The 17146-nt window shown below is 35.3% G+C and overlaps 2 protein-coding genes across 2 annotated transcripts; one reads left to right on the top strand and one right to left on the bottom strand.

The window, feature by feature from the left end:
- The first annotated feature begins 1556 nt into the window (after positions 1-1556).
- LOC110801647 (uncharacterized) lies at positions 1557-2902 on the top strand. The gene has a single exon (XM_022007022.2). The coding sequence runs from the start codon at positions 1752-1754 to the stop codon at positions 2601-2603; it is 852 nt and encodes a 283-aa protein (XP_021862714.1). The 5' UTR covers positions 1557-1751; the 3' UTR covers positions 2604-2902.
- Positions 2903-2999: 97 nt separating this feature from the next.
- On the bottom strand, positions 3000-8214 carry LOC110801646 (uncharacterized). The gene is made up of 5 exons (XM_022007021.2): positions 7323-8214; positions 7169-7233; positions 5058-6872; positions 4134-4272; positions 3000-3964 (listed from the first exon to the last, which is right to left on the bottom strand). The coding sequence occupies exons 1-5, from the start codon at positions 7483-7485 to the stop codon at positions 3279-3281; spliced, it is 2868 nt and encodes a 955-aa protein (XP_021862713.2). The 5' UTR covers positions 7486-8214; the 3' UTR covers positions 3000-3278.
- Positions 8215-17146: the final 8932 nt, after the last annotated feature.

Here is a 17146-nt window from a genome sequence, read left to right as displayed (position 1 = left end):
AGCTGCAAAGGGATCGCCAGGGCCAGCTGGAGGAGGAGCCATCATTCGAAACCATAGGGGGCAGTTTGTTTCAGCACTGTCGACCAACTTGGGTCATAGTTCTTCATTCAAAGCAGAGGCTACTGCACTTGTACGTGGTTTGGAACTGGCAATGAACCTGCAAATTGCTAACTTGATAGTGCAGCTGGACAATTTGGCTTGCGTGCAAGTTCTACGCAGCAAGAAATGGGAGAGGAATGAATGCTCACACTTGATCGAGCATGCCATCAAGTTGATTGAGAGTCCCGCTTGGACGGTTAAGATTATACATGTCTATCGAGAAGGCAATCGAGCAGCGGATTGGCTTGCAAACCATGGAGTTGCTCAACACATTAGACTTCAAATTTTCCCTTCAGCACCTTTAGAACTCAGTAGAATCATAGATGAGGATATTAGGGGAGTGGCTATCCCTCGTCTAATACCTCACTAGTTAGTTTGCTTCTGCTTTGTTTGCGTTAAGTTCTGTTGTTTTCTTTCTTTTTATTCGGATGTATTCCTCATTTGAAAAAAATAAAATTCAAAAAATAAACAAAAGGTCTTGTACGCACAAGGTGCACAATAAATTTATTGTATGCCGTGGTAACTTTTGTTTAGTTTTTTGTACAACTTTTAACATGTTAGATTAACTTTTACGAAGTATATTATAATTTTTTGATGGATGACTATTTTAAATGGTTATTTTAATAAATTATAGTGATTTTGAAGGGATGATTTTAATTAAAACGAAACTTTTTATCACTAAGAAAAACGGAGTAGCTAACTTTTACCTTATACCAGAGATAACTTTAAAACATTTTAGTTTAACGTTTACTCTGATATAAAATCTTTGTTGCATAGTCATGGGGTAAATACAAAGTACAAGTGCAGCTTCAAGCTTGCATACTTTCTACTTATGACAAAATCATACTACAAAAGGTCTTGCGCGCACAAGGTGTACAATAAATTTATTGTACACCAAGATAACTTTTATGCAGTTTTTCGTAACTTTAACCTATTTTTCTGTAACTTTTATATTATAAAATTAAAAAGTTGATAGATAAACATTTTAAAGGGTTAAATGATTAATTTATACATTATTAGTGATTTTGAAAAAATAATTTTTATTGGAATGAAAAATTTTATCATTAAAAATAGATAACTTTTACATATATAAACGTAACTTTTAAGTATTTTGAATCAACTTTTACTTCGGTGTACAATATTTATTGTACACCCATTGTAAATAAGAATTTGTGATCACATTATGTCCATTTGGAGATTAAGGGAAATTAAGTAAGCAAATCGTACTCATAATAATTCTTAAAACTGTAGTGACTGGAAAGTGGAAGAAAAGCCCTACAACTTATCCACGTGGCACATAGCATCACCAAATCCGATTTCACAAATCAATCACAATCCTTCATCCACAAACGGCTCTTAGACTTTCATCAAATCCAACGGTCCAAATTCCACCGATCATCCATCTCCCTCTTTTGACCCTAAAATAGGGTCCCATTCACAATCCGAAATCAGAACGTTGGAAGAGAGAAACTCTTTAGATTAAACAAACCCTTTCACCCAAACACACCGCAACCCCAAAACTCTGCCCTTTTTCTCTCTCTTCTCTGTTTCTCCCTCTTCACGAAAATTAGACCGTTGGAAAATTTACATTTTTACAAACCCAGAAAAAAAAAACAGAGCAATTACTCTAAGCTTAGATTAAACAAACATCAATGGCAGAAATAATTGGGTCACATCAATTAACCCTTGATCCAAAAACCCTAATTCTCTCTCATCATTTTGATCCTCTCAATCCAAGCAATACCCTTCAATTGATCACTGATCCTTACTTCATGGAACGAGGGCCAAGATACAATGCATACGCCCAACTCAGAGAATCAAAGCTCCGATCAAAAAGACTCAAACTTGAGGAAGATGAACAAGTTTTAGAGATTTCCAAGTCAGAATTTTCTCCAGCGAGGAAGGCTGTAAGATTTCAAAAAATTGAGGAAGATGAACAGTTTTTAGAGATACCTAAATCGGAATTTTCTCCGGCGAAAAAGAGTGTAAGGTTTCAGGGGAATTTACTGCGCAACAGTAAAAAAATCGAGGAAAACGAACAGTTTTTAGAGTTGCCCAGATCAGAATTTTCGCCGGCGAAAAAGACTATAAGGTTTCAGGGGAATTTACAGGGTAACAGTAAAAAACAAGGGTACTCTGCTTTGGCTCAATCAGTGCCTGATTTCTCTTCAGCATTGAGGAAAGAAAACAGGAAGCCGCCGTCTGAGAATCGGATTCCCAGGTTTGAGAAGAGCGCAACGCCACCGCCATCATTGTCGAAGAGAGAGAAAATGTATGGGAGTGCGACAAAATTGGGAGGTGTAGGAAGTAAGTCTGTGAATTCAGGGGAAAAACAGAGTAGTGGGAAGTTGATGATGATGGCAAGGAAGAGTTATGCTAGTATTGATGAATTGAAGGGTTTATCGATTGCGGCCGCAAATGCGATTAATGGCGAAAACAGAGGAGCAAAGAAGGGTGGTAGTGTTTTGAGGAAGAGCACTGTATTCAGTTCCAGATATTACTGATTTAATTTTCTTTTTCCCCTTTATATTCTTTGATTGGTATTATTGCTTTGGATTAATTTTGCCACTGTTTTCGATATTTTGGCATGGGTTAATATACTTCATACAGTTTGAATGTTGTGTGTGAGAAGTGTAGTGAGAAATCATATGTTCCAAGACTTGTCTTAGGAGACAATTAAAAGTCAGTTTAAGGGACGAGGGATTATGTGTGTAATTTTTCGCTTTTTGAGTTCCATAAAATTACAGTAAATGTGTTAGTTTGGGAATACTACTTGACGACGATGGTTATTTTTTCGGGTTTATTATTGGAGATGGAAGAAAGTTGAATAGATGTAAGCTTGTTTCTAATAGTGTGTAACATATTGTACTCCGTACTTTCTTGTAAATTGTACTTGGCAGTTTGCAATCTATAAACTCTGGAATTCATTCAAGAACTGCTGATTAATGATCTTAGGGAGTTACAATGATCCAAGTACAATTAATACAACTAAACCTTCCAACAAAAAAATTACATTTTACTACAGCAGTCTACACATTATCATACCTATGTGAAAATTAAGTTACCCAGTAACCCTCCAATGTACCAATTTCATTTGTACAAAATTTTCTACACGGGGTTGACCGGTAGTTATCGGTTATTACACAACCAGCAAAAGTTCAGCTGCATTAGGAGTAAGATCAGTAAACACTTATGTCAGACCGGCAAAGGTCTATAACGATTTCATCAACCAAGTTGTGAACTATGTCCTGACTGATCTGGGCACCGGTTTCAAATGTTTCAATCTCAAAGTCTGTCCATTTACCCAATGAAGTACTCATTTCCCTTTCTATTATAGTGTCTGTCGCGTTCCCAGCAAAACTAATCCACTTCCTAACTTCTTCATCAAAAGATTTTATCAAAACCTCTGCGTCAATACTCTTTGGTAGCCTGCTCCATGCCCTGAACCCAGAATCAGAGTAACGAGTGTACTTTACATCGAGGCACTCTACTAGACAGTCGAACAGAAATCTCCTTAGTGGATTATCTTCTTTTCTCACCTCAATACCAAGAATGATGGTATTCTTCCATGCTGCAATCACAAGGGTTTCTAGCTCATCTAGAAACGGGCCTACAAGGAAATCCAGAATTCTAGATGAACTCTGTACAGCAGCATTGCTAAACAAGAGTTCAGCATTTAAAACAATCTCCTGGAAATAGTCAAGCTTGGTTGCAGTCAATCTTGAATGAACACAATTGACATTCTGTAGTACAGCTGAGGTGTGGTTTACAAGATCAGTGACCAACATAACAGCGCGGCCACGAGGCCAGTTTGTTGAGGATGCAGAATCCACAATATCAACATCAGTAGAGGCCACTGGTTTGACTGCATCACAGAATAAATTTGTCAAAGTCAGTTCATAGACATGTACTAGATGAGTAGATGCCGAATCGTTTCAGAAACAAGCTGCACAACTGAAAATCAAACACCTGTGATGCAATGTTATATGAACTGATAAAAGAGATATGATGCAATATATCCATACATCATTTACCTGAATTATCATCAATGCTGCTTGAAATGCAGCTATCGTTTGAAAATGAAGCATCGAGAACACATCCTGGGCTATAATGGTCAACTGTACAAGAAAATCCGTTCGAAGATCTTTTGTTACTCAACTTGGCCTGACCAGACTGTAGAAAAGAATGACAACCAATTTTCAGAAAACGGAAATGCATCAATTAGAGAATACTGAATACTTTCCTAGTACATCCATTTTCAATAATATGGACAATATGATGTAAGCCTAGGCTTTCTTTTGCAGATGTAGGACTATATGAATCTAGAACAAAATTTAACTAACAGATTTTACACACAAGGAAGACAGACAAGAAACATTAGTCATGGGAGACGGTCAATAATATTCACAAAGATGAGGTTCAGCCAAACGTTATGGTCTTATAGACTAGTATCAGTATTCTCCATCTGGGGATAGGACTACATATTCTAGTTCACATGTAGTACAATAGACATACATTTCTTGGTCTCCTGTCCTTAATCTGTAGTTTCTTCGTGGAAAAAGATGACATATAGTATGTACATCACATTATTTATATCTGCAACATGGCGATATATACTTGTTACCTATGCCATATTCTAATTGTATGAGCAGGAGTACATGAGACTATGAGAGCAACAAAGCTGCTAAGGCCGATATCCTAAGTTTTGTATGACTGAGAGACCAAAAGACCAATGCAGATTCTAAAGGCACTCACATAGCATCTCAAACTTCACTGACTTTTTACAAGCTTTAAAGACTCAAAAGCTAACAAAAGGACCAATTTTCTCGAAACTAACTTCACCTAAAAAATTACCCACGATTTGAACTTTTTGATTCATCCCATGGAATATTGATTATTGTACTACATTGTCTAGAACCAGTGTTCAAAAATCAAAAGCAATATAAGCAGCGACTGACCTGAGAAGCACTATCAGCAACTTCGCTTTCACACTGAGAATCTATTGAACCAGTTCCCTGAGATCCATCTTCACATGAAACTGGCTTCTCAACTGTCAAGGCAGATATTAGTTCCTGAAGAATTGAAGCAGTAGTTCTTGCAGACGGTATGAAACCTGTGGCTGCTTCATTTTCTGCCTGGAGTGAAAGCTCCTTCAACTTTTGTTCCAACAGGGCACCTAGAGCATCTCCATTCATCCGCAAGTAGTTTTGGGAAGATTTTCTCACACCATTTTCTTCCGTTGTCAACTTATGCTGTAAATTCTCATTGGTGATACGAACCGGATCCCTTCTTTTTGCACCCTTTTCATCAGAAGCCCGTAGGGTTGACTTTACTGGGGAGCTAAAGGTGAAAGAAACAACATCAGTATTTTTATTACCTCTTTGACTGGCAGGCCTGCTTCTGAGACAAGTTTGACTCGCAGGGGTGGAACGAATTCTTGCCCCATTTCCCGTTACAATATTGACCTTATTAGTTCTCTGCTTTTCGAATGATGAATTTGCAGTAGATGCATTGTCAACTTGCTTATTAGCATTCAGAGTCCTCCTTTTCCTAACTGGACTTCTTTGTGTTGTTAGGGAATCATTTTTTCCTGTGCAAAATCTTCTATCTGCATCAATGCTGCTATCAGATTTGCTAGGTACTCTTAGCCGGTTCCTGCTCACATTTCTGTTGAGGGCAATAAAATCCTTTGTTTCATTAACCGTATTGACAGCTGATGAAACTCTTCTGCCCTGTGTACTTGTCATTTTAGACTTTGGTGGAAGAGCTCTATCTCCATGCAACATCTCGCCATGCCTTTGGGGCCTATGCTTAAAATTTATAGACGAGAACGCATCCTTTTGAGACGTAAACATCCTGCTGACTGGGATCTGTTCATGACATTGTGTCTGGTGAACTTCATTCCTGATTTCAGTTTTAACAGGTGATCTATTATCCTCTGTCTGAGTGGTTACACATTCAGATGGATACCTGGTTCTCAATAGAACCACATCATTTTCATTCTCCAAGTATACAGCTGGTCTTGGCCGACTTTCTTCTAATTCTAATCCATGAAAAAATACCTCCCTAAAACTAGAGGCAGGAAAATCAACATCCCTAGAATCAACATCCAAATTGTTGCCACAACTTCGACAAGCAGCCTGGGCATTCAAAAACTCAGTTTCTAAATCAGCATCTTCTCTCACCTTATTCATCACCTCCTCCTTCCACGGCTTCTCAGTTGCTGAGTTTGAATAAGTTAGACTACACCTAGCCCGGTTAGATGCCTGTATCCCAGGTTCCAAGATCCTAGCAGCAACATCAATCAACCTAGACGTATTTCGACCCATTTTGGGACTCTTAACTGGGGAAGCAAGCTTTGGGTGGTGGTGGTGGTGGTGATGATGATGCTGCTTCCTGGACCTCGACAAAACATTCTTAATCTGCAAAGCCTCAGCTCCAAACCTAGTAACTTGTTTCCTATCCAAAAACCCCGTCTTCTGAATCTTCTGTGGTCTTACAGCATTCCCTTTCTCCGGACTCAAACTCAACTCCTCCTTCGCCAATCCATTATTAAACCCACTACCAAATTTCTCTCCTTTAACCTTATTACAGTCATGGTTAGTCGAGTTCTTGTTAGAATTATAATCTTCTGCCACAGAACGCGGCATGGCTTCCAAACCCATTAACCTAGCTACCAACCCTGGAGCTTGCATTTCATGTTTTTTGGGCTCACAACTCCCATTTTTCTTCAATTTACTTGAAAACCCACCGGAATTATTCTCATCACCAATCTACAATTTTACAACAAGTAAACGCAAACCAGCAAAAGTTCAGCTACATATATTTCACATCAGAAGTGTAATGTACTAATGTTATAGTATAGATAATCACCAATACAGGAAAATGTGTAGTATCCCTCCAACCCGAATTGGTTAAAATTACACTATCAACGCAACTATTGACTCACAAAGATTTTACCTTTGTTTACTTTCACGATTAAGAGTAAAAAATCCAACATTTATACCATTCAACGCATCAAAATCAAAGCAATAATATTTCCAAATGAAGTAACAAAATAATTGCTTACCAATAAATGCTTAGTCACAGGCAATTTCTCCTCTGCATTGAATTTCTTAGAAACTTTCGTCCGAACTGACAACATTAAACACCATCAAAATCAGTAAACCAACCCCAAATAATTCCCCACAAAAAAATAAAAAAAATAAAAATTAAAAAATTACCAGGAGGAAGAAGCTTCTTAGGGAAGAATTTGTTCTTCGCAAACCTTCGATTCCAATCAAAAAGCTGGAAAAAAATTCCAACACAACCACCTGCTCTTTGAATGTGTGGCTTTTTCTCTGTTATCGCCAAAGCTGATGATGTTCTTGCTGACAAATCACTCATTTTTTAATATAGCTTTCCACAATATAATCTTCAAATTAATAATAACAATTACAAAGAGGGGGAACTGATAAACCCTAATTGAAGGTCGCATATCCTGAAAATCCCAATCTTCATTTTTTGTGTAGAAAATGTAACTTTACTTAGCAATAAATGTAAACCCAAAAAAAAAGGAGATTCTTGAAAAAGGTGAGTAATGAGTGAAGAATAATAACAAAGGAGCTTTCTCTCTCTAACCCAGATTTTCTCTCTCTACTGGAAGTGAGATTGTCAGAAAAACGAAGCTTAAATCGACATCACATTGAAAAGGAATCTTGAAGCTATGCAGAATCTGTAAATCAAAGAACAAGGGTTCATGAAAAGGGGGGAGGGAGAGTGAGATAAAAAGAGGTGACCTGGGTTTAACTAACACAGTGTGATGTGGGAAAGAATGAAAATGAAATTGGATTGATGCGTAAAACCCTAAAAAAATAGAGTAAATGAAAAAAGAAATGATCGGAAGAAGAATAGAGATGAAGAGGACTGTTGTGCGGTCTGCAAAAACAGGGGGAAAAGAAAGAGAGATGTTGTTGTTTATGGAATCTTTTATTGTAAGTTCATTCTCAGTCTGAAGCAGAAATGTGTTGGGTTTGAGGAGAGAGAAAGACAGAGTTCACAAGTGTGGACTGTGGTGGTCACACTGCTTACAGTTGATGGAAGCTTGATGACTTGATGTGTGAGAGAGAGGAGAGAGAGAGAGAGTACAGTGTACCCATCACAGGAGCGTGTATTGCAATTTACAAATCGGAGGGTTTAAGGGGGATTCAAACTTATTTACAATATACTAACCCATTATCAGGCCAAAGACTTTGTACTCCCTCCGTCCCGGAATACTCGACCCGGTTTGACCGGCACAGAGTTTAAAGGACTTAGATTGACTTATTTAATTTAATAGGTAGTAGTTGATAATGGGGTATTATTTTAATGTAGTTAGTGGGAGGTGGGTTAAGAGGTGGGATTGGGAGAGAGTAGGGGTTGAATTTTTAATTATTTTTTGTATGGAGTAGGGGGTAGGTGGGTTAATAAGGGTGGAGTGAGAAATAATATAATATTGTTAGAATATTTCCATTTTTAGAAACAGGTCAAGTATTAAGGGACGACCCGATAAGGAAAACAGGTCAAGTATTCCGGGACGGAGGGAGTATGTTTTATTAGCGGGTCATTTTTTTTTTTCTACTACGAGGAGTTCACACCGCCTTCGACGAGTGGACTAATCTCCCGCGGAAGTTTGCATGGGTACCTCGATGGGCAGCATCCCTGCCAATTGAGATTTTTTCCATTCCCAAGGCTCGAACCCGAAATCTTGGTTAAGGAGCAGGCCCTTAACCACTCATGCCAACCTCAATTGGTTATTAATTAGCGGGTCATTTTCACCTAATTAATTTGAGTAATCCATAAAGTGGTAAACTAGAAAGGATTAAAGGGTCATTATCACCTACTTTTGTTGTAACAGTACCCTAAACCTTAATTTGGAGTCCAACAATTTTGTTACTTTCTCCTTTTCTCTTTGTATTTTACGTTTTTCTTTTTGGGTGTTTTAAAATATTCTTTACATTTTCTTTTATATTATCACATAAATGTTTTAATATTCTATCAACACTTGTGTCTAATGATTATTTTAACCAATTGAGTTCATTAGGTCATTTAATCGTTCCCACTTTTCCATTGGAACATTAAATTTTTCTCATTTTACCAACATTAAAATATTGATAAAAGTGAAAACATTATAAATAAACGTAATCTGCATTGTTTAAATAAAAATATAGAGGAATCTCAATGTACATTCATTAGTCATTAATAAACGTATAAAAAGTCAAACATAAAGAACAAAAAGAAACAAAGGAAGTACTAATCGTTTTTGAGTAATCATTGCTTTACATAATCACATCTATTATATTGAGTATTGATGCTATAATGTTACTCTAATCATATATTTATGGTATGGAGTTACAAACAGTTATGTTATGTACGAAAAATAAAACAACATTATAGCTATTTTAATAATAAAATATCCACATATTTTCTCATTTATGCACTAATAAGCCATAATTTTATAATTCTTTAAAATTATTGCATTGTAAAATGGGGATTTTATAATTTATACGTGGTGGAGTTTGAAGAATGACTATTATATTATTTTTTTAACCTTTTAAATATACGAAGTATTAAACGTGCTATTAATTAAGTATGAAGTTATTCCTTTATGAAGGTATGGACAAATATAAAGAAAAACAAAATTTATTTGAATTTTAAAATTTCAAAAAATAAATTTTAAGAACATACTCGCATTAAGATAAGGGGTCTTATGACTCTTGTCCAACATTGTAGGCTTTGTTGCATCACCAATTTTTAAATGGACTTGGTTTACACTAAATTTATTGTGGACCATGCCTTAAAAAAGTCAACAGTTTATTTCTAATTTATTTTGGCATGTTTATTAGGATTATTATGACAAAAATATCAAATTAGTGTCTTTGATACATGTTGTGTGCTTGACTAATGTGATTTTAAGTCACAATTCACTTAAAAAAATATAGGGTTACTATGATTCAAAAAATGGTTACTATGTATAAGAATTTTGGTGTATAATTTATTATAGTCACTATATGAACAATAAAGGTATCTATGTGTATAAAAACAAAAGGTCTTGTGCGCACAAGGTGTACAATAAATTTATTGTACACCAAGATAACTTTTACCCATTTTTTCGTAACTTTAACCTAGTTTTGATTAACTTTTATATTAGTAAAAAAAAAAAGTTGATATAAATGATTAAATGATTAATTTTATACATTATTAGTGATTTTGAAGAAATAAGTTTTACTAAAATAAAAAAATTAATTACTTAAAAATAAATAACTTTTACATATATAAGCTTAACTTTTAAGCATTTTGAGTTAACTTTTACTTCGGTGTACAATATTTATTGTACACCCATTGTAAATAAGAATTTGTGTAAATCAAAAGGTCTTGCGCGCACAAGGTGTACAATAAATTTATTGTACACCAAGATAACTTTTATGCAGTTTTTCGTAACTTTAACCTATTTTTCTGTAACTTTTATATTATAAAATTAAAAAGTTGATAGATAAACATTTTAAAGGGTTAAATGATTAATTTATACATTATTAGTGATTTTGAAGAAATAATTTTTTATTCAAATGAAAAATTTATCATTAAAAAATAGATAACTTTTACATATATAAATGTAACTTTAAAGCATTTTAAGTCAACTTTTACTTCGGTGTACAATATTTATTGTACACCCATTGTAAATAAGAATTTGTCAAAAGGTCTTGTGCGCACAAGGTGTACAATAAATTTATTGTACACCAAGATAAATTTAATCTAAATAAAAAAGATACAACCAAGGTAAATTTAATCTAAATAAAAAAGATATAGCCAAGGTAAATTTAATCTAAACAAAAAATGATAAAAAATGACTTGAAAATAGATTTTGGTATATTCATTCTTCAATTATGTTGTTCTACCAAAATCATAATTTCAAACTAACGTGTATTTTTAGCTTAGGTTTGTTGAATTATTTTGTTTCAGTTGGTGATCCAGTTGAATACTTCAAGTTAGAGATTTATGGCATGAATGCTTCTTAATTGGATGCATCGTTTGAGTTTACCATATAATTATTCTGCTTTTTTTTTGTTATTGGGAGAATTATATATAACAGAGTATTTTCTTTTGTGACTTTTTAGTATAATTTGTTTGTATCGGTCATTTTTTATTTCACCTAATAAATTGTGAATTGTATGGTGCTAATTTGCAGTTTAATGGGACAAGACTTTGATTGCAATCAATATACTTCCTTCTTTTCAAGTGAATTTATTCCTTTTAATTAATTAAATAGGTTTGAATGTAGTATGCAAATTAATATTAATGAAATTTATTTTACATTGTAAACTAATATTTTTCAAAGAGTATTAATAATACCTTTAAAATGTAAATTTAATTGTTAATAGCAATACATTAAAACTAAACTTAAAAATTTCATCAAATATCTTTCTTATTTTTTTAAAAAAAATTTCATCAAATATCTTTCTTATTTAGAGTAATACAATTAGGCCAAGTAGAATATCATAGACGGAGTGGAGTATAAGAGATTTTTTTTTTATAAACTTATACTCCCTCCATTCCTTTTTGTTGTACCCATAAGGAATGTTGGGGGTATTTTAAGAAAACTGAATCTTGGGTTGTTATTGGGATATGGGTAATGATTGGGTGTAAGAATAATGATTGTGTGTAAGAAAAAGAATAAAGTAAAGAGAGAGAAAGTATTAAATTAATTGGGGAAAAAGTAGATATTTATTAAAGTAAACAATAAAAGGAGTTACAATTTCTGTCACATGGGCTGGGGGACCCAAATAAAAATTTTTGGACCAATCACATTACAATGAGTCACGTATTTTTGGGTGGGAATTTTGCCCAAAATTCTGACTCCCATTTTTCCCTCCAAAAATCCCACCAAATTTTCAGAAACAATAACATATTGACTTTGTTTTTCCCTCCAAAATTTTGAGGGGTAGAAAAAGTGATATGCCTTTATAAATAGGCTGACTTTCCCCACAAAACACCAAAATTCTGATCCAACTCAAGTTCAATAAATACAAACACACACCAAAATTTATTCCTCAACTCAGCATTAAATAGCTAAAAAACAGGGGACTTAATGGCTTCAGATCAAGAGGATGACGATTTCCTCGGTTTTTCTGATGATGAAGGCGACGGCATTAACTCCGATTCTGACTCGGAGGAAGGTGATGATGCTGCTGATTTGGTACAAGCTTCTCAAAATACTGCTGCTGAATTTGGGGACATTGGGTTTAATGAAGATGTACCAAACAGCACTGAATATGTACAGCAAGTACCAGAAGTAGAAGGGGAAGGGCAGCAGCAAACTACCAACTTTCAAGAGGTACCCTTTCTTTTTGATTTGAACTTTCCACCACCATCAGAAAATGCATCACCTCATCATCATCAAACAGCAACACACACAACAGATCATCACAAGCCAAGGACTCCAAGAATAAATAATGAATTGAGGCTAGAAATATTGGTGTTCCTGCTCAATAGAAAGATTCCAGATTCAGAAACTTTGTTGTATGGGGCAATAAGGGATGCAGTCATAGAATATGATTACACCAGAAAAACCATAGGCAAAATATGGGACAAAGCAAAGAAACAGAAGGCAGCAATGAATTCATATATTGTGCAAAGCCAATATCACAGATGTGGAAGGAAAAAGGTTCAAGTCTCCTATGACTCAATTGCAAAAATAGGCATGGGGGACAGAACATGCATCGTAGATCTTGCAAGAATGCTGAATTTGGGACCAACAACAGTATGGAGGCTCATCAAGAGGAAAATTATAAAGCCACACTCAAGTCCCTTGCATCCAGGCATTTCAGAAGCATGCAAAATGGCAAGGATAAGGTGGGCAATCAGACTGATAATGGACTACACTATACCACAAGAACCAACATATTACAGCATGTATGACTTCATTCATATTGATGAGAAGTGGTTTTATTTGACTCAAAAAAACCAGAGAGTTTATCTTGCAAACAATGAACCCTATCCACACAGAAGTGCAAGTTCAAGAACCAAGATACCAAAATTCATGTTCATGGCAGCAGTAGCCAGACCAAGGTGGGGTGAAAATGGGGAATGTGAATTTGATGGTAAAATAGGCATATTTCCATTCACAAATGCAATTGCAGCCAAGAGGACATCAAAAAACAGACTCAAGGGGACAATTGAAACAAAGCCAGTGAAGTCTGTAAATCAAATAGAGACAAGGGCAATGATGATCAACAACCTACTTCCAGCAATCAAGGCCAAGTGGCCACCACATGAAGGGGAAAAGGTCATCTATATCATTCAAGATAATGCAAAGGCACATATATTGCAAAGTGATCCTGAATGGCAACTACACTACAAACAAGATGGGTTCACTTTTGTGTTGACTCAACAGCCAGCAAACAGTCCAGATTGCAACATCTTGGACTTGGGATTTTTCAGGTCAATACAATCACTTATGCACAAGAAAATGCCTAAAACTGTGGAGGACTTAAGTGGAGCAGTGTATGATTCTTTTAATGAGTTGCATCCTAAGACATTGTCTAATGTGTGGATGACATTACAGTTTGTTTCTAATGAGATTCTAAAACACAAAGGCAACAATGATTACCAACTTTCACACAACAAGAAGAAGATTTTAGAAGATGAAGGCAGACTGCCAGAGCAAGTCAAAGCACCTATATGGGCAGTTAATGAATGCATGCAACTCTATGATGAATGGAAAGCAAACCAGTGAAGCAAAGTGAAAACAATTAGATAATTTTTTGTGTTTTGGGGACATGTTTTTAAATTGACAAGTAAAACCAATGTGTCACTTTTGTAAGCTTAAATGCAAGCATAACATGTAGGCAAAACATTTTGTAAGCATATCTTTTGGAAGCATCAATGAATGAATCTCATGTTTAAGTTTAGTAAAGTTTTTTTTCTTCATTCTTATTCACATCAATATAGAGTAATCAAGGCAAGGCAATAAACAAGGCAGCATTGGCAGAAAAAGTACAAGGCACAAGAGGTAAGGCAGCATTGGCAACACTATAAACAAGGCAGCATTGGGTTCTTAAGAACAAGGCAGCATTTGCAATATCACAACTCTAAACACATCGGCTTCAAAATGGAAATAAATAATAATATCACATCATTTTCAGATGGAAATTATTCCCATTCTGAAACCGATGCGTCAAAAGATGTAATTTTGACAAAAACAATCAATTCATCATTGATAACACATGGAATATGCCTCACATAAACAAAGAATCATAAATATCTCAGAATGTCCCCAAAAATCATTGAATCAAACCCTTTCCAATTAAACTTAGCTCCTGAAAAACATCATGGATGCTAATGGTGCATGAGTTTGATTGAAAAACAAAGGGTTTGACACTCATAAAATGAAGACTCATCACAGATCACAAGGCATAAGTACAAAAACTTTATCACATCACATCTCTAAACACATCGGCATCCAAATGGAAAGAATGCATATCACATCATTTTCAGATGGAAATTCTTCCCAATTGGATGCCGTTGTGCCAAAAGATGTAATGGACAAGGAAACAAGAACAAAGCAGCAAAAACAAGGAAGCAATGAACAAGGCAACATCATTGACTCTCAGTTAAGTTGTTTTACATCATTGACAGATTTGTTTCTAAATGATTTACAACCTCACCACCAATTCACCAAAGGGGATACTAGATCAATCAATGATGTGACATGATCTGTATTCCCTTTGGTGATTGGTGGTGAGGGACATGTTTAGAATCAAATATCTCAGGTTATCAACACATACATCACAGAATATCAACACTAACATCATTGAATATCAGAAACACATTATACATGTTTTGCAATACATGAATTGCCTCTCCTGTCTAACCTGACATAAGATCTCAGAATGTCCCCAAGCATCATTGACACAAACCCTATCCCCTAACACTTAGCTCCGGAAGAGCATCAATGATGCTAATGGTGCACAAGTGTTATTGGAACATTGGGTTTGAGTCTCAGCAAATGAAAGACTCATCACAGATCAAGTATAACAATAACAATCAACAATGCATCAGATCACCATGAACTGATCAAAACATAGGGTTTGAACCTCATCAAATGAAAGACTCATCACAGACCTCCACTGATTCATGGGACATGAAGCATTAAACAGATCATTAACATGTAGGGTTTCATTTCTAAGACATATTGACACACATCATTGATCAAGTAGTTTCAATACTATCATATCTTTAACATTCTTCTGTCGAACGGAATGATTGATATTCACATTCCATTGTGTGAAATGACATTCACTCCGTTCGACAAAAGAAGTTAAAGGACAATTATCAAAACAAAGATCTCAGAATATCAACAATCACATCATTGAAGATCACAAACCTCCTAATATTGATCTCAGAATGTCCCCAAGCATCATTAAAACAACTCCAAACCACAAACACTTAGCGCCCGAGAAATATCATTACTGATACTAATGGCAGCACGAGCATTTGTGGTTAGTTGGACTTGTTCCTCAGCAAAAAAAAGACTCATCATCGATCACAACAAATAAAGGGACATTATTGTATCCTAAAGGGACATGCTTGGACATTAAGCATTCAACACCAGGCCACACTGAGAGGACTGAAATAACCCAAACCCTATCCCCAAATTATGATCATTTCATGCCCTTACTAATCCAAAACATAGTTATACTGATCAAATCTCATACTCACCAAAGCATCATATTTATCATACACAAAACATACCATAAAACAGGGGACATTAAGCCATCAAATCATGTTCATCACACAGACAACATTCCACAAAATTTCATAACCATATGGAAACACCATCATCCAATCATCATTATCAATATCAATTTCATAACATCATTATCTAACATCAACATCCATACAACTAATCACAACATCATCATCCAAACAACAACACCCCTGGCCAACAACAGATCACAGTTGTTGGCATCCACCTTATGACTCCACAGCTAGCCAGCATTCAATAAAATGAAAAAAGGGAGAAAGGAGACAGACTTATCTAAGCATCATCAGACGCTGAAGCCGATTTTTTTCCCTTCCCTCCTTTCTTTGAGGAGGGATAACCAGATGAAAGTTGTCCTGGAGACCCAACAGCATCACCATTCTCATTTTCACACTCTCCAACATACACCAGATCAAATGAATCAGACCCACTTGGTTCCTTGCAATCAACAGGGGACAAACAACATGATTAGTGCCCTCATAAAATAACAGGGGACCATGAATTAAAAACAGATTTAATCAAACAACTCAAAATAAAGTTCCAAATAATTTCAGATCACCATGGTTACCACATGCAATGAGATAAATGAGAGCAAATACATCCAGATCCCATTTTTAACCACATGCAATGGGAAATCAGATCAACAAAACACAGGAATATTCCGATTTTCTTCAAATAATTTCCAAATACCTCCAAATAAAATCAGAACTCAATTTTAACAACATGCAATGAAAAAACAGAGCACAAAATACCCATAGAACTCAATTTTAACAACATGCAATGAGAAAACAGAGCAAAGAATAACATAAAAAGCCCGAATGAATCCAACAGATCTCCAAAAAATTCTTTTAAATTTCGAAATAATACCAGATCTGCATTTTTAACACATGCAATGGGAAATCAGACCAACTTATCCAAAAAATAATCCGAGTTTAATGAACAATACTCCAAATAAATCCAACATTTATCAAATCCCACTTTTTTACACATGCAAACAATTATCAAACCATTTTTTTAAAACCGACATCAATAACCCTTAAAAAATCGCAAAAAATCAAAAGTAATACCTCATCGGAATCTCCTTCACCGAAAAAACGCAGATCTGAGGGAGTGGGTTTCCGATCGTCATATTTTGACTCAACCTCCTCTCCTGGCTCCACTTCCCTCTTCCGAAACCATTCTTCCAAATAGTTTCGAGTACTCGTATTTTCTTTTTGGGCCAAATACAGATTGTTTTTATATTCGGCGGAGTAGGAATGCTCGTTATTG

The sequence above is a fragment of the Spinacia oleracea genome, chromosome 1 (genome assembly GCF_020520425.1).
Source record: "Spinacia oleracea cultivar Varoflay chromosome 1, BTI_SOV_V1, whole genome shotgun sequence".
Lineage (NCBI taxonomy): Eukaryota > Viridiplantae > Streptophyta > Magnoliopsida > Caryophyllales > Amaranthaceae > Spinacia > Spinacia oleracea.
Note: the sequence above shows the minus strand (reverse complement) of the source record. Positions and strands in the feature narration are given on the sequence as shown.

What these genes read in the sequence shown, in the direction of transcription:
- LOC110801646 (XM_022007021.2), bottom strand. Translation starts at nt 7,485, where the DNA reads ATGAGTGATTTGTCAGCAAGAACATCATCAGCTTTGGCGATAACAGAG. An exon ending in TTGCTGATAGTGCTTCTCAG is followed by an intron (nt 4,273 to 5,057) that starts GTCAGTCGCTGC and finishes TCTTTTCTACAG; the next exon opens with TCTGGTCAGGCCAAGTTGAG. An exon ending in CAGCATTGATGATAATTCAG is followed by an intron (nt 3,965 to 4,133) that starts GTAAATGATGTA and finishes TCTGTGATGCAG; the next exon opens with TCAAACCAGTGGCCTCTACT.
- LOC110801647 (XM_022007022.2), top strand. Translation starts at nt 1,752, where the DNA reads ATGGCAGAAATAATTGGGTCACATCAATTAACCCTTGATCCAAAAACC.